The sequence below is a fragment of the Musa acuminata genome, chromosome BXJ3-1 (genome assembly GCF_036884655.1).
Source record: "Musa acuminata AAA Group cultivar baxijiao chromosome BXJ3-1, Cavendish_Baxijiao_AAA, whole genome shotgun sequence".
NCBI classification, from domain to species: Eukaryota; Viridiplantae; Streptophyta; class Magnoliopsida; order Zingiberales; family Musaceae; genus Musa; species Musa acuminata.
Window position 1 is genome coordinate 7,763,804 of NC_088349.1, and position 25,935 is coordinate 7,789,738.

The following is a 25,935-nucleotide window of genomic DNA, read 5'->3' on the forward strand; positions in this document are numbered from 1 at the left end:
TTTTGTAAGCCAAAGTAGCAATTCATTATGGGTATAAAACTGAAACAGACCGAAAGGCACCGTAGGATCAGATTGTCTGCAATATATATATATATATATAATCTCAATTTCTCGGAGTAATATAATGTAAACTGCAGGCACGGAGGATTATAACGCAAGGCTATATTGTTGGTGCTACTTTTCTGAGCTACCCGGACAGCTTACCAGCGTTAGATGAACCATCCGGATCTTAAATAGCAGATATCGAGGTAAGCTCACCAAAATGCACAAGGGAACTTTTGAGAGGAAAAGGATATTTTTCTAACATCCTTGTAGGTATAGGACAGAAGAATGTAACGGGGCACAAATGGGTTCAGGTTTTCATGAATGCACAAAACCAATGGAAAAACCTGTGGGTGCCCTGTTAGGCCTTCTCATATAAACTGAACACAATAATAAATACACATATATCATTGATATCGTCATAAGAACTATATACATAAATATGCCTCTTTTCCTCCTCTACATAAAGAGAAAAAAATTGATCAATATGCATGGAATAATCACATGCAATTCAAGAAAGAAAGTAAATAAGTTTAGAAGGCAATCTTATGAACGAAATCCTAGAGATAAACGTACTTTCTTGCAGTCTGATCACTCGATTCAGTGAAATAACTTGCAGATGCAATAGCAATCCTTTACATGGCGTAAAATCTGCAGAACAATTACAGGTTACCAATGGTATGGAAGAACCAATACTCAAGGATTACCAGTAAGTTGCTTCAGGAAGTTGTAGCTTACCTTGTCTTCCGTGGAAGAATGAGACAAGCTAATAAAAACATGGGTGTCCTGAAAGCAAAAAGACCAGAGAACATACAAACTATATCATCAACTTGTAGGTATAGGACAAGGTCAAGGATCACTTTCTTTCTACAATAACAAAATAAAGCTGTTGAAAGATCTTTGCAGCATACCTCATATCAAAACTGAAGACTCCATAGAAGATTGATTCGATGTCCATACTTCAAATCCAACCATATTCTAAAAAAAAGTTATATTTCTTGTCAGATTAAAAGAATAACATCTAACATGGTATGATATGCTAACAGGAAAAGACCCAAAAAATTACAAATCTGCCAAATCATACTTACTATTGCAAGAAAGCTTACATTTTTTTTAAATAAAAAGACTTTTTGGCACATCCGCACTTCTAAGACCTGGAAGCCAAAGAAAAAGAAACTCATTACATTCATCTGGTGCCCAGATAATAAGTCATAAGTAATTCATTGTAGTGGAGATTTACTGATGATCCAAACACACACACGGAAAAGGTCAGTACAGAAACAAAAGCTCAAGTTTCACTAGGCAAATGTAACCCTAAAAAAATAAATAGGTTTTGTCAGTATCTGTAAACTGGCATTGTCTATTTCTTCATGTGCAACATCCATTTTCGGCTCCAGCACTCATAAACTCCTATATGCTTGACGATTTCTGTTGAAAGATATCTGCAGTAAGTCTGCCTTTCTTGTATAATATATTTAAAAGGACTGGTACAAGTCCAGTTCCAAAAGAAGGCAGCCCATGATGCTGACAAACATTAGATTATACCTGCAATCTTATAAAGCAAATCCTTCCAATTGTACTTCTGAACAAGGAGTCCAATTTTTAACCAGACTGGTCTGGGAGGTGGCTGCCCTATTACGGGCAGTCAGATCCACTCCTTTTTTTATTAAAACAGCTGTTTTTTCTATTAAACGACCTGTTGCCTACGGCTCATGATTCGCGAGCATTCCTCTTTGTCCATCGCTAAACCATCTCCATCGCCTGCCGCTGTACACCTGCCTCATCTGTGGTGCATCCCCTCACTGCCTCCTTCCTCTCCCTCCCCCTCCCACCCTCTCCACCAACATAAGGATGCAGTGGTATGTTCCAGCATCCCGTATATTGGTATGTCAAAACAAACTGGACCACTACCAGCCCTCACTGCCACCAGCCGTATGCTTAAACAAGTTACCAATCAACAATCTTCCTCAAACTTCCTCACTATGACACCCTTTTCATCAACCAAAATATTCAGTCACCAGAATAGCCATTGCAGAATAATTTGCATGCTGACTATTGCAGTAGACAATTATTCCATATAACAAAAGGAAAAAGGACATCATACTAGTCCAGTTTGAAGCAACGGCAAACCAGATTAAATATTTTTCTTATTCACTAGAAGAAAAATGTTAATTGATAAACCAAAAATCATGTGCAAAAATCTTAAAAGTTAAAAATGTCATTTCATCATTCATTTTTATAATTATGTTTTTTTAATTGGTGTATTAATGAACACTTAAGGATACTACAATAAAAAGGAAACTCCGATTTCTGTTCTGTTATAACCAATTATAGTTTCTAAAAAAATTACTATATTAAATTTTAAAGAACCTGCTAAATGAACACATCCAGACCAGAATAAGCAAGAAAGAGTATGACCACTTAGCATGCTTCACAATCTAAAAAAAGTGAATTGCAAGACGGAAGTCCATGTTACCGTTAAGCATAACACTTTCAGTAAATTATCTCTAAACAAAGGCCAAAAATGCAAACAGATATGACATAAGCGAGAATCACAAATATCAAAAGGATTGTTGAATACGCACCCCTAGTCTTACCCCCTCATGGCTTGACCAAGCTAACCCTCATTCACCTTTCCACTGAACTAATTCACTAAGAGGTACCCGAATTTTGGCCACCTGTTCTTCTGCTTCAGTATCATTAACAATTCCACGACATCTCGAGAAGCCACAATAACAAGCAAGTCGTTCATCAATTGAGAAAAATCTGACATGAAAATAGAAAGATCTCATATATTAAAAGGAAATATTGGACACAATCTCGTATAATAAAAAGAAATATTGGACACAAGGATTGACTTATACCTGTAGTCATATGTCAATTCCTCCCATTGTTCAATGTCGCGTTTTGCAAATATTATAATATGTTCATCACCATTAACACTTATGACCCTCGAATAACAATTGGGCTGCAATCAATAAAAAGTTTTAATGCTTTTTTGATTGATAGAACCACAATTCATGGCAATATGTATCAACAAATAGAATCGCAGAAAAATGCCATCCATCATAGTGAAATTCTCAAATCAATCACTTGATGAATGACAACAAAGACCTTATTTATGTGAAAGTCCATCTTATCATAGGAACCACCAACAAGAATGAAATTGCAATGGTATCAGGATAATGAAGTTGTGCCATCCCCAATCTTGTCAAAACTAATTGTTATCTATTCAAAGGTCCAGTTTATCCTTGCCAAAACTAATGTTATCTATTCCAGTTTATCTTGTACAATCAACAAATTGCAGTGCTATCCCAAAACTTGCTGTTATCTTGTACAATTAAAGTTCAAGGTGAAATCACTTACTTCACAGGAGTGGTTGATCAAATGAGCTATGCTTCCTGCCCTCGTAGCATCGATTACACGCTCATCATCTATCCTAAACATATAAGTCCCAGCACCCTGCAAGCATAGGTTATAATCTGCTAATCAGAACACTGTAAACAAACTAATAACTCACTTTATTTGAATTTATCTAAAAGAAAAAACAGCAACAGATGAACTAAATTTTAAATGTTATCTTATAGATGTGAAATCATGGCAAGAGAAGGAAAGAAAAAAAGAAAGCACAGCAATAAATATATAGATTTTATGGTTAAGTGAAACGACCTTGAACCATGCTGATTTTATATAAGAAAAAATAGGACAGTTAAATACAATCATGCATCAAGACTGCAAAGCAAGATGATCTGATAATTTCCCATAATAACATGAAGAGCTTGAGTCAAAGTAACTGTGGAGAAAATTACAGATGGTGACAAAGTTGTGGATATAGCCAAAAAATAATAACTGGCACAAGCAAAATTTCAAGGCAGTTAAACAATTCCTAGGAGTGAAGTCCTCTTGCATAACGAGGACTCAGATATGCCACCTAGTTGATGAGATGTCCCTTTCTTATATATGAAAGAGACTTTTTTGCATTTCAGTAAAAACTAAGCCTTAACAACCAATTCCCAAGGGTGTGAATCCTCATCTTCTTACCTAGTTGCTAATCCAGCTTCCACTCTCCAGTAACTACTCTGCTTCACCGTCCATTCCAATACTACACATACCATAAGCAGGAAAGCAACATCCTATATTAGTCACCCCAGCTATCCTTCCACTGCAATGGAAGTCATTCCTCTTGTTTTGGATGGGAGTAAATTCTCAGTGTTTCTACTCTTTAGTCCGCTCCCTTCTTAGTTCAGACCCATCCCCTGTTCTATGCACAACATCTCCAGTGCAGCTTTTTCCAATACAGAACCATCAAACAATCAGGACAGCTAATCTTAAAATTCCATTTCCTAAACAAGGGATCTGATTCAGGCAAAAAGAGATTCTAGAAAGAGTCAGATGTGTAAAAAATGATACCAGGGCAAGAACCTTAACACCTTATTCAGATATGTCAAAGCCATTTATCATCCTAGATCAAGTGATGTATCATCCTAGATCAAGTCATGGCATGTTAACAGGCCAAAAGTAGGGCTGACAGAGCATGTCCATGATAAACGTTGCAAATGACATTATGTTACATGACTATGCCCCTAAAATGGCAATGCATATGCTTAGTATTACTATATGAGACCGATGTGTGGGAGTATTGAAGCAATAGCAATTTTTTGTTGATTTTCCACATTTCCCAAGCCGTTCCATTTGAAAATTCTGCTATCTTTCACTTTAAAGATAAAAGGCCATTGGCACTCTCAATTTACACCTTGTCAATCACAAATAAAATTAATCCAAATACAGACACTGCACATGCATGGACTTACTCCTAGTGCCCATATACCATTGGCAAAGCCAAATCAGTAATATGAACACTTTCCACTAGTAACCCTCATTGTCGAAAGCCAAATCAGTAATCGGATTTAACCAAATGGCAACAACCCTTGCTTCCAAAGTCACAAAAATCAAACAACATAAAACATGCTAAAAATGTGATTATTGCATCTCTCTTTTCAACATTTAAAAGGAAAAGTATGTATACATGAAAACACAAACTACCTGAAGGTTTCCTAGGGAAAAGACCAGAGGCAGAAAAGGATAGAATGTTAAAGCTTGGTTATCTAGAAAAGAAAAAAGCTGATAGGGCCGTGCTAGACTATAGTAGTTGTATCATTCTAAATTTCTAATTTGTTAGAAAATTCTTGTTTTTTGCAAAGTTGAGGCTTCAGTCTGGAGAACAATTGAAACCAAACAGCCATATCATTAGTTGCATGTGTCAACACTAATCAAAAGAATGAAAAAGCCAATAGAAGGGATTGTACAGCACCAACACACATACACAGCAGGAATTGTATCATTAGTAAGAAGTTAAAACAAGAATTCAGTTAGCAATTCGTTTGCACAGGGCTTCCACCAATGCAGAGTGTGGAGTGTCAACATATAGTAGTACTTCTGTAAGTAGAGAAGTTGTGTCTACGATGCAAACTCTTATCACCCAAATCACAAAAGAAGGAACCTTACCATGACAATCAAGGTCACCCGCTAGTTCAATTATCAAATCATATCAGTCAATATTGGACAGACTGTACCCATATAGATGCATGATATAAGGTCAGTTGCCAACAAAATAAACATATATACAGTCATGCACCATATCAGATTAATGGACCATACTGGTCCAACTCTGGAATGGTATAGAGTAAAGAATGACATTTCATTATCTGAACTTTAATATCAATCAAATGAAGTGTTTGTCTTGATCAATTTAGTGTATGGTCCTCTTCTATTGACAATTTTTAGGCAACTCTTCAATTCATTATTTTTAATCACTTCAATTCTTAAGCTTCCCATTGCATTGCAGCTAAATTAATAGATATAAAAACAAAACATACTCAAATTCCATTATATCACTACATGTGGAAATAATGCTTCAATCTATATTAACAACAATGGAAAGCAGATTTACCACTAGCGAATTATAGATTCGCCGCTCCCTTATATCCGCTATTGTGGGCCTAACAAGTTCACCTATGTACTCGATTACCTGCATCAAAACAACACTTCTCGGTATTATATTGGTAATCCAACAGGAACAAAAGAATATTCATAGAACCTTTAATGCTCACCATGTCTCCAGCCTTGTGCGCAAGCTTGGCAAAAACACCAAACCCATGAATTTTTGACTTTCCTATCATAAAAAATGTTCCAGTATGTTGGAAAGATTCGCAAAAGAACATAGTGTACTACAAGTATACCATATGGGAGGATGGGTACAAAGTACAAAAAATTAAATCAGATTCACTATATCAGCACAATATATGAGAAAATGAATCAGCTTTTAAGTCAATAGTGAAAGGTTGGTTCTGGTACTTGGCTTAAGTTTTCACCCATGCAAAGAGGAGGGATCTTTTCAGGATCCAAGTACAAATCAAAGAGCTCATAGAGGCCAAAGACCAAGATATAAGGATAATAATTTTTCCTTATTTTCTCCTTAGCAGAAATTCGGACATGTGAGGAGAAAAAAAAATTGAAATTTCCATTTCCTAGTAACAAATGGGTCATGAGGTTTCTTGCAAAGAATATTAAGCACAAAATTAGATTTAGTTCCTCTACATTAATTTCTTGAAGGATCAAAAAAAGTAAAAAAATTAGTAAATGTCAGTGTAAGTTTCATGTTTCAGCATTGATGAGACTTGCATAACGACTTTTGGTGTCAAATAAAGTAAAAAAATCTGTGAGTAGTGGATGCATACATCTCATCTTATTCTGATGTGGGTTCTTTATTGCAGATAACAGTCAAATACCACAAACATAAAATACCTTAATATGGTGCATCTCCAAAAAAAAGTCAGACATAAGAAGTTACACAAGGAATATACACCATAATCTAATAATATTGTTACGAGTAACAGAAAGAGAGATTAACATAAAGGAACACACAGAAATGCCATCGACAATATCACTGTAAGAAGTCTGTTGAAATGTATAACTTACCAAAAGCAAGCCTCCTTCTGAATGTTGCTTTCATGTTTCTGTACTTCTCAGCCATAGAACAGACACTTCCATGCTTCTCAAACTGAGAAGCACCCAGCTTAAGATCATCTAATGTGCATTGAGCTTGTGCAGATATATTGCCAGATAAACCACAGGCACTTCCATTTTGACGAAAACCAGTGACCAGATATGGCTTGTTCTCTACAAATAGGCGTTTTTGAGATGCAGCACCAAGAATCTGAGGCTGTTTCTGACCTCTTCTCCCAGAGAAATTATACGGCTCTATTCGATAAAAACAATTTAAGAGACCACCGCTCAAAAGATAATTTACAACAATCATACATGCAGACCAATGAGAATATAGAAGAAGATGAGAAAGGAGAAGCAATATTTTCTTTGTAAACTATTATTATAAATGAAATGATACTAAAAAATGTTAAAGAAATAAGTCTTAGATGGATCAAGCTTATGTCCCTACCACTCCTAGCACAACCAGATGGATTAGATGCAGGAACATAACTTGAACCAAGCTGAGTGGGCAATCTTAAGCTGTCATCTGCAGGTGGTCGTTCATTTGATGGCTGCCTATGCTTCTTGCAGAAGGAGAGTAAGCGAATACACTGATCATCATCCTCATCAAGTGACATGAGGTGAATTTTGTCCTCATCTTCAAGCTGTGTCCGTAAAAACAAACATAGCAAGAATACGTTAAACAGCACAATTCAGTAAACAGAACACAAACAGCAGTGAAATTGACAAGGGATCTCAGGAAAATGATCCCATATGCAGAGATGTGTTTAATAATAGAAGTACCTCAACACAAAGACCAGCAGCACGTGCACAGAGAGGATGATATGCCACTCGGCAGGTATTATGAGAGCACTGTTAAAAGACAAATTTGTTAAGATCCATTACAGTGCTTGTCTATTAAACCTAATGCAGTACCACATGTTGAATTGATTGATTTTGACTTATATAGAAAATATGTTCAAATGAAATTGAATCATGCATAATTTAAATAAAAATTTATAGACAAGAACCTGGATGCAGGCCCCATAAGATACGCCACAAATGCTGCACAAAAGTTTCCACCGATCCTGGGATGTCATTTCACAGTAGGATTAATATATGTTTATGAATGTCAATCAGGAACACACATTCAAGTGCAAACATTCCTTGGCACATTCACATCAACAATATGACCATAATTACAAAAGAAAATCAGAAAGAATTACTAAAGGTATCCATTGGAAAATAAAGGGAACACCTTATTAATTCTGCTTATTCCATCAATAGGCTCCATTCGCTTCACATCAACAAGACATGTCTCTGAGGATGATTCAGATAAGTTAAAGGCAAAAATGAACTTTGCTATTAAAACTCAAAGACAATGGTATGGTGCTTTTTACGAACCAGGTATCCACATGGCACAAGTCAAATGAGCCCAGCGCCCATCTGTTGTAGGTTTGATAGCACCACCTAAAACAATTACAGCTTGTAAAATCAATGTATCCAAAATGTCCAGAAACTGTAAGGTAAATATACAAATTAAAATACCAATAACAGGACAGAGACAGCATCTTGGAGGGAACTTTGGTGCCCCGGGCCGGCATAGATTGCAGAGCCAAAGCACTCCATCCAAAGGTTCCAGTTCACCATAGCATTTAGCATGCACCTGGAAAAATGCATAAGTTTGAGAAAACCAGGGAAGGAACTTCTAGACAATCTGTAGCGGCACCATGTATAATACTCTTAATAATGTACCATGATGCGGCATTTGTCACACTGCAAGAATAGATTGTCCTCATACTCCTGCAGAGGTCAGCAAATTTACATTTGAGCTAGTATGACGAAAGTGTAACCATATAGAGATTCCTAACTTCAGTTGATGTTAAGAAAAACAAAAGCATTTAATAATGATAAAAGGAAGAATCACAACAAATATTTTTCAAAAGAAAGTAACCTAAAGAAAAAAACCATAATAACATCAAAAAAATGATTTACCTCGTCCATGTCACAAACACCACATCTATCAAGATCCTTCCAGTCAACTCGAACAGCTCTGTAACCCATGGGCATATCCCCATAGCTGTCAAAGTATTTTGAGCACACTCTAGAATTTGGGAGCTCCTAACAATTTATAAAAATGTTGTGAAAACATAGTAACATAAGGAGTATTCATCTTTACTTAAATGTGTATACATTGCTAGATCATGACTTTATCGTAGGTACCACAAGTCCAATTGAAGGAAAGCAATGCCATAAAGAAACGTAAAATTTCAAGATATATAAAATAACAAATAAGACGTAAATCAAAAAAGAAATAAGAACATGGTTGCACTCCATGGTTGTTCGGTTCTCTCAATATTGCATTAATTGCTGCAACGCAAGTGTGTTCAGTTACTTGCATATTGTCTTAATGTATGCACCTAACTATGTAACATAAACCAAAATAATGTATTTGATGATTCAAGTCATGCCTCATTTTAATGGATGACTAATTCAACCATATAAATAATAAAGCTTTAGCAAAGTGCTGATCTTAGGTCTAGCAAGCTGTACGATACTGATTCAGCATTTATTTGTGCCTCTTTGATGGCCCAAAGTGCTGATCTTAGGCCTAGGCCCCAGACTGATAGGACGATGCCTACACACAGAAGGTTTTCTTTCTAGAAAAGGAACATAGCTAAGAGAATAGCCTTTCCAATTTCCATCTTACCTGTTACAAGCTTCAAACCAATGCAGTTAGCAAGGTATATCCTAAAAAGAGTCTAGCTGAAAAAGCAAGTTGTTAAACAGCAAGGAAACTCAGTTCCATTGAAAAAAGTGACAATAGAAAATACACCATAAGACATGTGAACACAATCTAGGAAATCTCAATCTAAAATATAGAAAAAAAAATACATAGAGATTTGCAATAAAGAGAGCACTTGCATTCATTAGGAACAAAGTTAACAACAAACTTAAATTTGGATCGCCGCATAGGACTGAGATGCATAGCACACCTGCAACTGTGAACTAAATAAAACCAAAGAATATTATATCTGCTATTGATGCCCATGCTAAGTTATATTCAACACCATGATATGATTTCAAAAGATATTGATAGGAATAAAATGGGCATCAAGAGAAAAATAATTGTAATTCATTAGAAGTAAATATTTAACAAACCTGAATTAGCTGGGCTATGTGAGGATTGGAAAATCCAAACATGTATGAGCCAGATTTCTGAAGACCACTTCCTTCCACTTCGGTCTGAGTATCATCGCATTGCTTATTCCTTATTCTGCTGTAGATTTCCTTCCAACAAGCATTTGGAGTTGATCCATCAATCTGTAATTCAGAAGAGATTCAAGAATAATGGAGCCAACAAACTACTGACATGGTGTTTCAGCATCTAATGTATACTCTAAAAATGCTTCACTAGTATGCATAAAAAATAAGTCAACATTTATAAGTAATAAAAGTTAAGTTTATTGATGTATCCCTTTTGATAATAAGTTCACAGTCTGCAAATTTACTATCTGCACCCTAGCACTGTTTCACATGTAATGGAAAAATATGTCAATGCTTCCATATGTTGCCTGGATAGGCTAGGAAAGAAATTAAGATCGCCGAGCAAAATGGATTCTCGAACCTGCTCCCCATCATCTGTTGTTACTCTAAACAAAGGCCGAGCTTTTACTTTGGGATTTCTCAGAACTTCCATCCTATATGACATCACTGAACATGGATCTGCAACAAGAATATGCAACACTTCTAGATGTCAAGTTCAAGCAAGTGGAATAGCCTCCAAGTTGTGAAAAACGAATTGCTGAGACCAGGCAATATTCAGCAACTGAACACAACATGTTACCTTCCAATGACGTGAACTTTCTAAAAGCAGTATATCCATCAGGCCAGATGTGCTTCTTGTTATGGAAATAGTCTGAATCACATACTATTTTTCCTGAAAAGTAATTGCAACACAGATTGTAATGTATGTAGTACATTTCACAAAGCATAGTGCCTGATGCATTTTCCAGTTCATCAAACAAATAAGGTGATATTATGCAAGTTCCTGAAGTGTCACATAAAATAATCTGAAGTGCAGAACATTTCAAGGATGAGTACCTAAGCTAGTTACACGAAGATTTCCTATTTCAATTGGTGAGGTGCTAGCCAGTTCAACAGCATTTATTATGTAGCCTGTTGAGAGATCATCATCAGATTTTGTTCCTTCATCCTCTCCAGAAGCAGATTTAATATCATCTGCCTCAATTCTTTTTTGTAGATGCAGCATGCTCTTTGGAAGCTGCTGCTCAATCAAGTACCTACAAAGAATATGAGATTAATTATTTTACAAATCACAAAAAGTGTTAGTTCCAAATGTATGATGCAACTACAGAACAAATTCCTCTGCATCCATACATAAGCAAAGAATTAAAAGAGCAACAAAGGGCTAAATGAACGTAAACAAATAGTCAATCAATGAGGATCAAATTGGTTGTATCCACTTTCACATTAATTGTTATATGTTCTGGCTATCTTCAGAATGAAACCACTTATGACATTCAAATTTTGATTGGCAAAGAATATGAGATTAATTATTTAATGACAATTAACCTAAGCAATTTTATACAAAGAAAATATGACTAAATTCAGCTCGGATCCTTTTTGCCTTCTAATCATCTGTTTTCCAAACCACCATCTATGTTGACTTTAATAGATGAAAGGGCATTGAATCATCAATCCTTGGACCAAATAATTATTTCTAACCACATTTCTTAATGTAAAGTCATGGTATTGAATCACAGGTCTTGGCACTTTGAACAACATTGGACGCAAGAATAAGACATACAGCCATATACTATCTGTCTGATAAAAGAGATAAATGTTTGACACCTTACGCCATCTGCTTCCGATAAACACTAGTGCAGCTCTGAGTAACATATATACTTTTGTAACAATTTAATAAAGGTCAGTTCTTAAAGATAACTTACGTTTTGTAGCATCAGTTTAGTTGGATCATGTTTTCCTACTACCACTTAAACAAAAGAAAGCAGGCAGAGAGAAGATGTGCATAAGCTATTCACAAGATATTTACTCTGACAAACATGTAAAACTGTATCAGGCCCCCAAAAAAAATTATCAGACCTCTGAAGAAACATGTACAACAAACTAGTGCAACATGGTATGATTGAATAGCAGACACATGCCATATAAACCTAATGCAGAGTGCAGACTACCAATCCATATATGCATTAATTAAGAGCAACAGGCAGTCATCTGCAGCTGGTAAATATAAGTCCATGTGTGATGAGTACATACATTTTTGCTTCATCTAAGCTTCGATAGAAACGTGCCTGCTTGCACTTAAGATGCAGTGAGGAAAGCAGGCCGTTGAGAAATGGGATGGCCTGTTTCAACTTAATCCTGTAAACAAATCAGAAAAGGTAACTTTTAAATTACTAGGTGTGAAACTTCATAATAATAATGTCATGTGGTCATGAGATATTTGCTGATAGAAGCAAAACTTTTTGATAGCAAACCCAATTTGCACCAACATCTTGAGGTTTCAATAACCGGCACTTAAGTTACGAGCATAATATAATACATCTCTAGAAAATGGATCGAACCTTGCAAAATCATGTGTCCCAAAAAACTGTACGAGAATTGATTGATTTATTCGAGTGGGCTTCAGATCTCCTCGTGGACCAAAATTTGATTCACTTACAACAACTGCTGGCCACATAGCATGCCCTGTCAGTCGAATGCCTATTGTTAGATCTGAAGAACTTCTACAGTAGAAGATTGTGCAAGCTGGCAAAACAGGGCACAAAAAAGCAAGATAGTGCACAGCACAATTAAGTCATGCAACCAAGAAATTACTATACCAATAAGATACCCTTTACCAAGTTCATTTAAGTTATCCTATACTCTTCCTGTCCACTGGCATTGCCATCTCGGCCATCAACTTCTATACGAAGTTACTTCAGTTATTATGATTATGTTCTGAACACCATCAATCAAGAAAAATGAAATGTCTGCTCACCTGTGAGATTATGTGTACATTCTCATTCACACTTGCCCACTCATAAAATGTCGCAGATCAAGTCTTTGTAGCTAATAAGCCTTAAGAACATTTTGAAGTTTCAAGTAATGACTAAATTCACAGTAGTTCAAGCTTCCAAGAAACAGCACTCCCATAATAAAAAGCAGCATCCATCAAGCAACACAGGCATCCATGGAACTAATGAAGAGACATTTCGGGAATGCTGTTTCTTGGAATCAACACAGGCAGCCATGGAATTTCTCACACATGTTCATGAAAGTTTTGATCAGTCCCATTCCATACATCTGGAGCTACAAAGCAGTTCTAAGAGTCATCCATGCAATCATTTTCATAAGATCCTTGAAGAAATAAACAATAGTGTCTCTGGATTATATGCCAAAATGTAAATTGATCCAGCATTTCTTAATATAATACACCACCAAAGCCTTGGTGGCACTGAAAACTGCAGCTATTGAATCATTAAGAAAAGGTTAAAAATCAGCATTACAATGACAATAGATAGAGTATAGGCCACACAAACTCCAACATTCAGGATGGACAAGGTTTTCTTGTCATGGTGGTAAAAACACGCAAAAAAAACAAGGCTATAGGCAACCAACTACAGGAATAAAAATCTTCCTTATGTGACAGTCTTGTTGCATACTGATAAGGACAGCAAACTTATCAGATCAAAGAAATAGATATAATTTTATAGTGACAACAATACTCATTGAAATTATTTTAAGAGTATATAAGAAAGTCATCTTTACAGATTGTTGGTTATAATTTAATATTTTATATATATATATATATATATAACTTACATCCAAATGATTGCATAACGATGGACTAGATGATACTACTAATTAATGCAGCAAGAATATTTACATATTGAGTGAAATATAAAATAGCTGAACATTAGACCTAAAAGTAAATGTTTGTGAATTAAAAGATACCTGTAAGTTTTGCCCATACAAGTTCACCAGGTTCAAGATCTTGGCAATCATGAAAACTAAGAGCCAAAGCTAGCAATTCATTGTAATTGGGTCCTTTCTTCTCTAGGTTTGGAACACCACATTTTAAATGTAAATGTTCCAGATCTTCACAAGATAAGTGAAATTTTATCCTTTCGCTCGAGAGAATTAAATGCTCAATCTCGCCATCCTCATATTCGACCTGCAGAAGAGTTGATTTTGTTCAAACAAGTGGAACATAAAAAGGTATGATGTAGAAAATTGTTCCAAAAGAAAAACCAATATTGGTCATGGTTGCAACACTTTGAGCAACTCAAGGTCTGGGTTATATATAGAACGCAAGAATAAAAGGTAATGCTTGCCAAACTTTTGATTGTGGTAACAAACAATATCAGAATTCATGATTTCACGCAAGCAAACACCACATGCGACACTGCATAGTTCTCCAAATGCTTGTAAAAGATGAAGATTTCAGAGACATGATTATTTCAGAGATATCATATATCATAGCAATACATACTCTATGTTGGGTGGTGAGTGGATTATACTCGGTAACAGAACCCTTGTACCAGTCATCATCCATAGGCCAGAAAACCTGCAAAAACCAAGTCGTCAATTTGGATTCCAATACAAATAATTAGTTATCTAATGTATGTCACCGGAAACAACTTGCCTTGCACACCAAGCCAATTAGTACCTGCGGGTCTGCACCTTTGAATTCCAACCTATAAGCACACACAGAAATAAATATCCAATACCATTGCTCACAAATCCAAAGACCAACGAAACTTCTCCCGTAAAACACGTTCCAAGAATTGATTTAATCTACCCAAGCGATGGATATACTCACTCAACCCATCTCTTCACTTTGCCCAAGGCAGAAGAATCCTTTTGAGCACCACGAACATGCTTCTTTGGCTCGGCAGAATTAGCCCTCTTACACCCTTCGCCTGCTCTCGAACGAGGTGCAGCGTTTCCGTTCAAAGAACCGGAGCCAGATCCCAATCGAAGCAACTCATACTTCATGATTCGCCTCTTCTTCGCAATCTGCCCATCCCCAAGCGAATCGACCACACCATTAGACCTCCCTCGATCACTTCCCTCCTCCGACCGCTCGGAGCACGACTCGACCCGCCGTTTAGGGGAACCAACGCAGGGCTTCTTGATCCTCCGCTGGTAGACCAAGATCGGCTGTCTGGCACTGCTCTTGCACATTCCCGCGGGGTCAAGGCCGAAGAGCTCATTCCGGCCGCCGCCGTCCTCTTCTCCGCCCCCCAGGTCGCCATTCTCGACGATCTTCCGGGCCTTCACCTTCTTGGAGACGACGCTGGACGATCCGCTAGGGTTGACGCAGGAGGCAGAGGAGGAGTAGACATGGCCGAGAGGGAGATAGCGTACCGGGTGGTCCACGTCCTCCTCCTCGTGGACGAATTCCTCGAGGGCGAGCGCCATTAGCAATCGGAAGCAAGAATCCCAGAACTAGGGTTTGGGGATCGCTAGGGTTTCCAATGATGGCGGGGGTTTCTTTTCCCCCCCTTCCGCCCCAAAAAATCGCCGTTTCCCGCCGCGACTGTGATTTGGGTACAAATGCGTTTCTTTGTTTTTTTGAGTCCCGCTGGTATTTATAGGCGATGCAACTGTTGCCTTCTCCTCTCTGCTGTCTTCACAACCTTCAAAATTAATCTAAATACTTTAAATAAAAATTATAACCCGATCAGATACCTTCACTAAACTCAATAATAATATTATTATTATTCATGTTAATGCATCGGATTCCACATGAAAAAACACTAAACCGAGTGACCCCAGAAGTCCTCGTATCGCACTCTTATATTATGAGCTTGTCAAGTGGAGTTGTGGATGAGTTCTGATTTCTATTCTACGCTGTGCCGAAGAAGCGGCAGAGAAAATGTGGATGTGTTCGTGCCAGATTTGTACGTTGCTTTGCAACATGTGAACATTGATGGAGTTATGGGTTGGAGGGTGTTGTTGAACTGTGAAAGTATATGACTCGGGCACATTCTGCTTGGAACATGAGTTGCTAAAATGTTTGAATGGAACCGATGGAAGGAGATAGCAGGCACAAACTTTTATCTAGAAGAAAGGATCAAATCTTCTGCATAGGGTTTGATGACTTCTTTGAGGCATTAATCATTCTTTATAAGACATTTACTTCCGATTATATAAGTGTTTGTTTGGAGAGCCATCGGTATTACAGATCGTCAAGTATCACTGTTCATCTAAAATAATAATAAAAAGGGATTAAAATGGACAAGATGTCTTAACGAAGGACTTATAAAGATCAATATATGTAGTCTTATTCCAACGGGAAGATTAATTATTTTCACGACTTGAATGTTGATCGTTTGGATATGAGTTACGGTAAATATTTCAAAGTAAACTATAGTGAGTATATGAGAGTTTCTTATATCGATGTGTATACTTTTGTTTTAGCAAGTATAATTTTTTTTTATTAACAAAAAGATACTAGAATATAGTCTTTTACCATCATGATCTATTATTTGGCATCGATTCATATATTTTAGAACATGAGGATTTGATATGGGTGCATCAGATCAATTGGTCTTAAATTCATCGCAATCGTATGTTGAGTTTTCTTCTTTTCTTTTCATCAATTTAATATAATTTTAAATATTTTAAGCATATATGGATGGTAAGTGAAATTTTTTTCAGTATTATTTATTTTATATGTTAACCAATAGATCATATTCCTCTAAGGGGTTGATTAGGATACAGGCACAAGTATCTTTATGGCATAATTAGTAATTTACTTCATTGTTGAATCTTAATTGATCAATGTGGAGTGTTTTGAATGCTTATTATTATTTTATTTTTTGAATAAATATGTTATTATTTGTTTTTAACATAAATTAAGATACATGGTATATAGGGAACAAATATATGTTTGGTAATATAAATATATAGTGAAAGTTTTTTAGCACTTTCCTCACATTCTTTTGTCTCAAAGGAGTCGATTTCTTTACAGAGAGACAGTAGTTTAGTTTTGTAGTTGATAGACTCGTCTAACTAGATATTTTGTTGACCAATTTGACAATGCAAGGATGTATTCTCAGCTTCCTTAGATTCGTTGTTACTGGCTCAAGCCATGCGATCAACGTATCTAAGTGTCGAAAATATTTTGCGAATAATTTTTAGTCAAGAACCGAGAAAGAGTAAGACATAACCAATATATCCAAATGCTAGAAATATTTGAAGAGTAGTTTTTAGCCTAGAAAGGATAAGACAATAGATTTGAGGCACAAAACATTACCCACAATAATGAGTTTAGTATTAATGTCTTTACAAATCAAAACTCATTGTAACTCGGATCAACCCAAGTAAAAAAAAAGAAAAAAATCAACCGTATAATAAAAATGAATTGTCTGATTAATTTGAATTTTGGCTGACTTTAGTCAACTAAACTTGATTGTTTTAGCTGGGATCAGTTTCAGGATAAAAAAGGTGTAACTATGAGTTATACTTAGCACATGTCTGGAAGCCAGTGGTTTTATGTGCTTCATCTCAGTCCAATATACATTTGCGAGTGAATGCAAAAAGACAATTGTTTTTTACTACAATACCCAAAAAAGAATGATATATTCAAGTACTTCAAGTCTTAAGCAGGAGTATAAAAGGTATACATATTACAAAACTGGAAAAAATATGATGCTCTAATACTCACAAAATTTGACCAAATGCTAAACAAAATACTCATAAATTATTTTGTTGAGAGGATCATTGAAGTGTCAGATCCTATTATTCTCATTCCGAGAGTTATTATTTGACTTTAACTCCATCCGTGAAGCAGCTCTAGGAATGATTAATCCCTTCTCAGGGCTGCATTAGGTGATGTCAGATGAACAAGTGCATGTAAACTAATATTACATATCCATCTTGATATGAACACGACACTTCTTTACCTCAATCTTGATTGTTGTCCATAATCCATACCCTCAACTTGACTAAAAATTTTCTGGGCATTTGCTCAAAAAGTCTCTAATTGCCTTCCATGATCTGGAATCCCTATTTAAGCTGAAAGAATTATTCCTTGATCAGATTTTGATTCTGTATGTCCTGTCATCTTTAACATACTACTACCCTCTCAATGGTTTTTCCAATATCACAGAGGAGGTTAATTTATTTTTACTTGGATCATCAATTCCAACTATCCATGCATTCATTCATTCAGGTTTTCCAAAATTGCATTTGACTAGGCATGGATGTTTCAGAAAATTGAGATTGTAGCACCAGGAATTCTCCAATGTGCTAACCTTGGATTATACACTTATTTGTAACAGATATCGGCATCCGCAGCAGAATCTTGTTCTAATTTAGCTAGCACTATGTTAGACATCACAAATTCATTTGATATAGAAAAATATTCCATGGAAGGAACATAGTTCGATGGATGCTTTTATGAAAATGATCCACCCAAAATTTGAAGTTCTGGTCCTTATTTTCATGCTTCATTTGCTCGCGAACTCTTGATACAGAGTAATATCATGCAGAAACAAATAAGTAGGTACATAAAAAACAGAGGGAAGTGCATGTATATAGAAAATGAGATCATAATAATTATCTGAATGATATATTCTAGGAGCTAAAATATAATAATGCTGAACCCTCAAAAATGCAAAAAGAAAAGCCAAAATGATCCATGTATTCTCACTTGATGAAGAATATTGAGTATAATTCAAAACCTTAGAATCATGGCTGTGAAGGTGATGTATCAGACAATTATTCTGTCTTGCAAATCTAATTTTATGGGCAATGTTAGGGAACATGCATGTCTGTCTGATAGATGAAAAAGAAACAATAAGTTCAGTGAGACTATATCTTAAATTTATAAGCATTTCTTTGATTAGATAATTCTAGAGCTCCATTTCATAAAACCTCTATATAGGATGTTTAATATCTTCGACTAAAACAGTTGCTTATGTTATGTTAATAGCAGCTATAACCAAAAGGTTTTTGACAGGTTATCTGAAGCTTACCCATATGTCATGTTATAATACATATTGATCATATCAAATTGAGCTGACAGAAAACCTCAAATCCAAACATATATTTCTGATCTTTTAGTTTTTGTGATATATCCGAAGCTTACCCATATGCCATGTTATAATGCATATTGAAAATTTCCTGAATTCCAAATCAAGTAATCTCTGATATTTTAGTCACAGAAAATGAATGCTTGTTGAATCAGTTGTACCATCTCTGAAATCCATATTGAACCATATATGGAGGAGGATTACTTGAACAATGGACTCCCAGATATATAGTAAATGCATACCAAGAGAAATATTTCCTTCTATTATCTAGTGGATTTTTTTTTGTGTTTTATCATAATATAAGTGCACCATTTGAATACAAACAATAATTTTGACTTCTCTTTCTATTATGTTTTATGTATCAAACAAAACAAAATGGAAAGAAAGTTGAATATTGTGCTTTACCCGATATTTCGACTTCAAATGTCAAAAATGAGAAAATCAACTGAAGGAGTAGTTCACCAAGGAATTGTTTGCAATCAGACCATCTGTTTCATGCTCAGTATCATAGAGTGATCCAGACATCAGTACCAGCTGGAATTCATTTTGCAGCTTCTTTGGCATCTGACCTCTCTTTTAGTATTCCAACAATCTCGTCTAATGGTCACAGTAGGTGCAACAAAATTGAGAAAATATACATCAATACCAGTCAGTAATCAGTTTGAAGCTTATTTGTCATATGAATCCTTCTTAGTAATGCACCATTTTATTTCCTCTCATGTTTCTCCCAACTATTAGAACAAGAGCACTTACTAGGCATAAATCAGCAAACCTTAATCCCAGGAGTTGCTTACATATTTAGATCATTTCTTGAGCTACAGCAATAAAGACTTGCATTTTGCACTCTCTTTTTGTGTTTCCATGTAAAAGGAAACTACATGAACACAAGCTCTCTCTTGTCGAGGCCAAGGCATAGAACAAGTTCAGAAAGAAGAAAGGGTTTGTGATCCAAACTTTGGCTGTGTGTGGCCAATTTGCTCGGATGAGAATTCATGTGCTGATATCAAAAGTAGAATCAGTTTTCCATCCTTCCTGTGCTAAGATTCCTCCCCAGCGGATTCTATCCCTAGGAGCCGCAGAGCAGCTTGCTGAACATTCTTAAGAAAGTTTAAATAGGCTGAGTTTTCATTTGATTGTCACAAATGTGAAGGAATTGCATAGCCCACAAATTTAAGACTTATCTATCATCATGCTATTGTTTTCTCCTCTGCAATGGGGCTTTACAATTTAGCACACAAACATGCAATCAAAGGAGCAACAGTGGGAGATCGCCAAAGACACCAAGAAGCACCATTCAGAACTTTGTAATGTGGAGACAAAAACATTACAGAGAGCTGGTATGGGATGTACAACAGAGTTTATGGTCTGTAGCTCAAGGGGAGACTATTTTGTTCTGGGACTGCACAAGAGCTTTTAGCAACAGAAGCACGTCACTGGTTTCGTCGATGTAATACTTGGCACTGCTTGGCTTTTGACCAACTGTGCAGGCAAAGACCTCAGGAGCTGCGGTCGAAGATTCTTTTTTCGTGGCGTTGTTGATGCTCTGGAACATGTCTTCATCAGATCGGTCATTGCCAACACAGATGATAAGTTCTGGTGGCTTTCCATTGGCTACCAGTTGTCCGAGAATTTTATCAACTGCCCTCCCTTTACCCACTCCCTGAATTATCAATTGCCATATATAAGGCACTAAGGTTTCATAGAAAATAAATGAAGCTTAGGCTGAGGCATCAAATCCAGCGCAGCATTCACTACCATTGAGCTCAGTTCATAGAAAAGATTAGGGAAATCTTTGGGGAGTAGCAGAAGACAAACCTGAGGTATAACCTCAACAATATAGTGGCCCCTTCGAACAACAACTGGATCATTGGCAAGCAAACTCTCGAGATGACTAGATAGCTCTTTGGCTTGACAGGAGCCAAACTCAAAATCAGCATCCTGATAATTCCACACCAGTGCACTTTCCTTTGATTCTATAAAGGAACCATCTGTTGCCTCGGTGTATGATTTCATCACCCGCTCAACAGTATTTCTCCACTCAAAGCTCACACCGAAAGGTGGAGAAGATTCCCAATCGGAGTCTACGTTCCATCTATCTTGAAAGAAGCAAAACATTTTGCAACCATTGTTAGAAATTATAAAACAATCAAACAAGATCTATCAGAAGTTACAAATCGACAAACCTGATGAAATAGCCATGCTCAGCAGCGATTCCTAGGTTTGTACAAGAACAAAACCACTCACCAAGAGCAGTCCTCTCTCTTCCACTGACGATGAAAACTGTATTTTGGGGATCAGTGCAAAGGTCATTAAGAATGGAAATGAGTCTCGTTGAGGGGATTTTACATGCAGAACCTGCAGGCATTATGGTTCCATCGTAATCCAAAAATATTGCCCTGTGATTGGTTCTTTTGTATGAAGAGACAAGTTCATCTACAGATAGCTTTCTGAAATCTGGAGAAAGAGAAACAACTCTGAAGTTTAAACCAATACCAAGGCGGTAGTATTTCTGATTGCAATTGCCTTGACAAGCTCTTTCTAGTTCCTGTAGAAAGCTCTGAACCCAATAAGCTACATGATGAGAGATAACATATCGATAATGTTTTTCGTGATGCAACTGCCTCACATTTTCAGACAGCTCACTCGCATGATACAAGGCATCAGCAACATCCTGAAGACTCCAAGGGTTGACTTTTATAGCTCCACTCAGGGATGGAGAACAGCCGATGAATTCAGAGACGATCAGTGTGCTTGTGCATCGCACCATATTAATGCCTCGATGTCTATCTATCTCCTCCGTCCCTTGTCTACAAACTACATACTCATATGGTACTAAGTTCATACCATCCCTGACAGCATTTACAATGCAACAATCCGCCATCACGTAATATGCGATCTTCATGTGATAGGGAATAGAATAATCCATAAAGACCACAGGTTCATAACCTGGACTACCGTAGACACTGTTTATTCTTTCAACAATTGAGATCACCTCACTTCTTGTTTCCATCACATTTTTTCCCACTGTTCTTGGAGGATTAGCAATTTGAATCAGGACCATCTTACCTCTAAGATTTTGATTCCTCTGCAACATAAATTCAAACGCTAAAAGCTTCAAACTCATACCCTTGAAGATGTCCATGTCATCAATACCAAGAAATAATGTCTTCCCTTTAAATCTTTGTTTAATCTCTTGAACCTTGGCAATTGTGGTTGGACATTTTAGAAGTTTCTCAAGCCGGCCAACATGAACACCAACTGGAGCAATCTTAATGCTCACAATACGGCCGAAATACTCAATTCCTATGTACCCATGCTTAAATTTGTAATCTAGGCCTAGCAGCCTGCTGCAACAAGAAAGGAAGTGGCGTGCATAATCAAATGTCTGAAAACCAATTACATCAGCATTCAGTAACCCCTTAAGCAGTTGATCTCTAACAGGAAGAGTCTTATAGATTTCTGAGGATGGGAATGGGCTATGAAGGAAAAAACCAAGCTTGACTTGACTCAGCCGCTTCCTTAGGAGAATTGGTAGAAGCATGAGGTGGTAATCATGAATCCAAATATAGTCCTCATCTGAATTCATTGCCTCCATGGCTTTATCAGCGAATATCCTGTTGGCAGAAATGTAGGCTCCGAAAAGAGATTTATCAAAGAGCTCACCTTGTGCCGCACTGATGGGCAGCATGTAATGAAAAAGTGGCCAAAGATGTCTTTTACAGAAGCCATGGTAGAAGCTTCTTTGGAGATGAGGAGCTAGAAAAGTTGGTATGCACTTAAACTCCTCTAAGAGCTCTTGTGAAACCTCTTCTTGCTCTTCTGCATCTACATCAACCTTCAGACTACCTACATAGACGACCTCAATTTCAGGGGAAAACCCATCTTTCATCTGCAAGAGTAAAGAATCTTCATCCCACTCAAAGCACCATTTTCCAGTTGTTTTATCCCGAGCGGTATGCAGCGGAAGGAAATTTGCGACCACGACTTGCCTTTTCAGGAATATTGACATCGGACTAGCTAAATCTTCATCACCTACTGTCACTCCATGAGAGCCAGAAACTATATTGGTAACCTTCATGATTGGAGAAAGTGCTCCACGGAGAACCTGTCACACCAACAAAATCAGAATAGGAAGGCATGCTCATATTTGCAAAATATTTTAATTCTCAGCAGCTGGTAACTAAAGATGGTAACTCACACAAAGTTCAGTGTTTAGAACCTTTGCATCAGTTTCTAAGCCCTCTTCCTGCTCTTATCCAATCTACAAAATGTCATGATGCAGTAATCCTCTTCCTTTCACCTGCATGATACAAGTAGATTTTTCTATCAAATGATGTGATATCTGCTCGAATCACATTACACACTGAACTGAGTTGACAGTTTGCAATAGCATATTCTTCGATTAAACAATGCGACATGTGACTGAGAAATTCAAAGGCACACTAGATCACCCTAATTAGTTAATAACTCATAAAGTTTAAAAATATGGCCTTTCACATAAGTTGGAAAAGAAAAAATGACCTCCTGAGTTAAATGATAAGCAGCAAGAATTAAATATCTTATCCAACAGCAAGCATTTCTAAGTGAATAAGATTTTAATGTGCTGCAAGTCCTCCTGAGTTTCTTCTTTCAGGTAGGAACCATTCCAATGATGAACATTCACTGAGCAACTATTAGACCCTAAATTAATCAATGAAACAGGATGAACATGATGGACATTGAATGAAACACCATAAATCTATGGTTCAAGTCATGAAATTTGCATCATACACCCACCAATCAGCTCTGTAAAAGAGAAAGTGCTGCAGAATTCCCCCCCTAATGTTCATCATGATAACAAGACATCATAACATCAATAGATGTACCGACCTGCACAACGGGCATACACATTTACTAGCTAATGCCAAACTAATAATATAAATGAATCTATCAAACCTCAAGCTTTAAATAACCACCATAGGCATTTACTAGTCAGTGACAAATTAACAGCATAGACAAATCTAGCAAACCTTTAGCATTACACTTTGTGCATGTACTCCTTAACGGCAAATTAGTAACATAACCTAAACCAGAAAAAACCTTAGACATTGAAAATCGCATGTGCACCCGGTAATGAGAAACCAATAACATGAATGAATTTAGTAAAATCTTAAACCTTGTGCACTTACTCACTAACGACGAACTAATGGCATGAACAATCTATCAAACCTTAAACATTAAAATTACGCATTTACTACATAATGAGAAACTAATTATGTGAGCGAATCTAGCAGACATTGAACATCAAATCTTATGTAACGACAACAAGTCTAGAAAAACCTGATTGTTAATCCATGGATGAATAAACACAAAAAGTTACCATGCATAATCCAGGATGTATGCCAAGCTATCCACTATGCTCAAAGGGAACTGCTGCAAGTTTTCCCCTGTCAGGTCCTCACAGATTTTATAGCAGACACTCGTGGCAAAACTAGCAAGTAGTATCAATGGTCAATTTCTTAAAGGATATTAGATATTATCTAACATTTACCACCAGGCAGACATGACTCGGATCAGGTCTTATCCATATCTAGCGTATCTTAGAAAAGGTTCAGTGTTACATATGAAGCCTCAACTTCAATCCATATTCCATCAGTTTAAAGAAAATTGAAGTTCTACGTGACAACATACTTGAACTTTGATGTTAGTTCTCCAGTCATTCCACTTGTGTCATTAGGAAAATCTAAAAAATTTTCCCCTAAAAATCAAGAAAATCTCTGATTCCTGTCGAAACCGCAGCAGTCAAGAAAGATGTATCAAAGATTTCGTGGTTTCAGGAAGCTATCGCATCGCCCCCATCCAACAATTAATCCACCCCACCGAAATGTCTAAGCGCGAACAGAAGCAAAATGGCTAAACAAACTCTGATTGAATTCGGTGCAGAGCATTTCAGAGCGAAGATTCGGAGCAAATCTACTGAAAGATTTGGTCCCAAGTGCAAATCTCCAACCCAATCTCCGCCATCTGTCAATGCGGGAGCAAAGAGCAAAAGAGGACGTTGGAGAGCTCACCAAAGGTGCCACATTTCTGCACAGGAGTCTCTCCTCCTCCTCCCTCCTTTCACAGCTGGAGATAAAGAAGCAAACAAAAAGAGAGAGAGAGAGAGAGAAGAGTTCGGTTCTTACTTCGTTCGAGCTTATCGAACATTTTCCACCTCGATCGCCGTGTATTAGAACTCGAAACGCCTTTCGAGGGCTCCATTTCTTGACCCTCCAACTCGGACAAGATGTCGTACCCGCACACATCTCCTCCGACTTACTCGAACTCTTAAAATAAAAAAAAAATCAAAAAGAAAAGCCAAAAGAATAGGAAAATCTCATCATACAAATCCAGCGTGACTTATCCTTTCTAAAGTTGGGTGCTAATATGGAGACATGCGCAGTGAAATCCGGACCAAAAATGACCCATGGATTCGAGGCGAATCTAAAGCTGCTGTGGGTTTATTTACTCCCAGGTTTACGAGAGAAATAAAGAGCATTTACGGGGTCATAAAGGGAAAGAGAAGTCCACAGTGGCACGAGGCAGCGAGTAAGTGAGGACAGCTGGAAAAGCGAGTCCGTTGTCCTTGTCTGAACGCGGCGACGCGGCGACGGACGCAGCTGGCTGACCACGCGACGCCAACTCGGTTTCCTATGCATTTTGCCCCCTCCATTTTGCGCTTTTCACATTGCTAAGCATCTCCTTTTTGCTTATACACCCTCCTCGTTTCTTCTATTTGCTATTATTATTATTATTATTATTATTATTATTATTATTATTATTATTATTATTATTATATCCACACCCCTTCATCTAA

At 36.9% G+C, this 25,935-nt stretch overlaps 2 protein-coding genes across 10 annotated transcripts; both read right to left on the reverse strand.

Annotated features, from left to right (window-relative positions):
* Positions 1–321: 321 nt before the first annotated feature.
* LOC135584248 (histone-lysine N-methyltransferase TRX1-like) lies at positions 322–15,630 on the reverse strand. 4 transcript variants are annotated; one of them, XM_065137558.1, is made up of 29 exons: positions 14,879–15,630; positions 14,702–14,753; positions 14,549–14,623; positions 14,011–14,230; positions 12,639–12,762; positions 12,331–12,435; positions 11,134–11,333; positions 10,877–10,969; positions 10,658–10,755; positions 10,192–10,353; positions 9,025–9,150; positions 8,785–8,832; positions 8,578–8,695; positions 8,434–8,499; positions 8,288–8,349; positions 8,061–8,117; positions 7,834–7,902; positions 7,499–7,694; positions 7,021–7,302; positions 6,153–6,214; positions 5,993–6,070; positions 3,409–3,504; positions 2,907–3,010; positions 2,628–2,808; positions 1,149–1,196; positions 954–1,020; positions 781–828; positions 619–693; positions 322–422 (listed from the first exon to the last, which is right to left on the reverse strand). In XM_065137558.1, exons 1-24 carry the CDS (start codon positions 15,478–15,480, stop codon positions 2,667–2,669), a joined length of 3,237 nt encoding a protein of 1,078 aa, XP_064993630.1. In that variant the 5' UTR covers positions 15,481–15,630; the 3' UTR covers positions 322–422; positions 619–693; positions 781–828; positions 954–1,020; positions 1,149–1,196; positions 2,628–2,666. The 4 variants fall into 4 exon arrangements, with proteins under 4 accessions (XP_064993630.1, XP_064993631.1, XP_064993628.1 ...); XM_065137559.1 differs by lacking the exon at positions 322–422 and having other exon boundaries at positions 424–693; positions 2,640–2,808; XM_065137556.1 differs by lacking the exon at positions 322–422 and having other exon boundaries at positions 424–693.
* A 4,746-nt stretch (positions 15,631–20,376) lies between these two features.
* On the reverse strand, positions 20,377–25,578 carry LOC135584252 (probable alpha,alpha-trehalose-phosphate synthase [UDP-forming] 9). Of its 6 annotated transcripts, none has more exons than XM_065137565.1 (5): positions 25,265–25,578; positions 23,320–23,400; positions 21,284–23,205; positions 20,916–21,192; positions 20,377–20,760 (listed from the first exon to the last, which is right to left on the reverse strand). In XM_065137565.1, the coding sequence occupies exons 3-5, from the start codon at positions 23,176–23,178 to the stop codon at positions 20,473–20,475; spliced, it is 2,460 nt and encodes an 819-aa protein (XP_064993637.1). In that variant the 5' UTR covers positions 23,179–23,205; positions 23,320–23,400; positions 25,265–25,578; the 3' UTR covers positions 20,377–20,472. The 6 variants fall into 6 exon arrangements, with proteins under 6 accessions (XP_064993637.1, XP_064993635.1, XP_064993638.1 ...); XM_065137563.1 differs by having other exon boundaries at positions 23,299–23,400; XM_065137566.1 differs by lacking the exon at positions 25,265–25,578 and adding an exon at positions 25,151–25,263.
* Positions 25,579–25,935: the final 357 nt, after the last annotated feature.

Excerpts from the sequence above, each read along its gene's own strand:
- LOC135584248 (XM_065137558.1), bottom strand. The coding sequence starts at position 15,480 with ATGGCGCTCGCCCTCGAGGAATTCGTCCACGAGGAGGAGGACGTGGAC. Across the intron at positions 11,334-12,330 it reads AGCTTAGATGAAGCAAAAAT|GTACTTGATTGAGCAGCAGC; the intron begins GTATGTACTCAT and ends TATTCTTTGTAG. Across the intron at positions 8,500-8,577 it reads CTGTCTCTGTCCTGTTATTG|GTGGTGCTATCAAACCTACA; the intron begins GTATTTTAATTT and ends TAATTGTTTTAG.
- LOC135584252 (XM_065137565.1), bottom strand. The coding sequence starts at position 23,178 with ATGAAGGTTACCAATATAGTTTCTGGCTCTCATGGAGTGACAGTAGGT. Across the intron at positions 21,193-21,283 it reads GAGCATGGCTATTTCATCAG|ATGGAACGTAGACTCCGATT; the intron begins GTTTGTCGATTT and ends CTTTCAAGATAG. Across the intron at positions 20,761-20,915 it reads TTGTTGAGGTTATACCTCAG|GGAGTGGGTAAAGGGAGGGC; the intron begins GTTTGTCTTCTG and ends TTGATAATTCAG.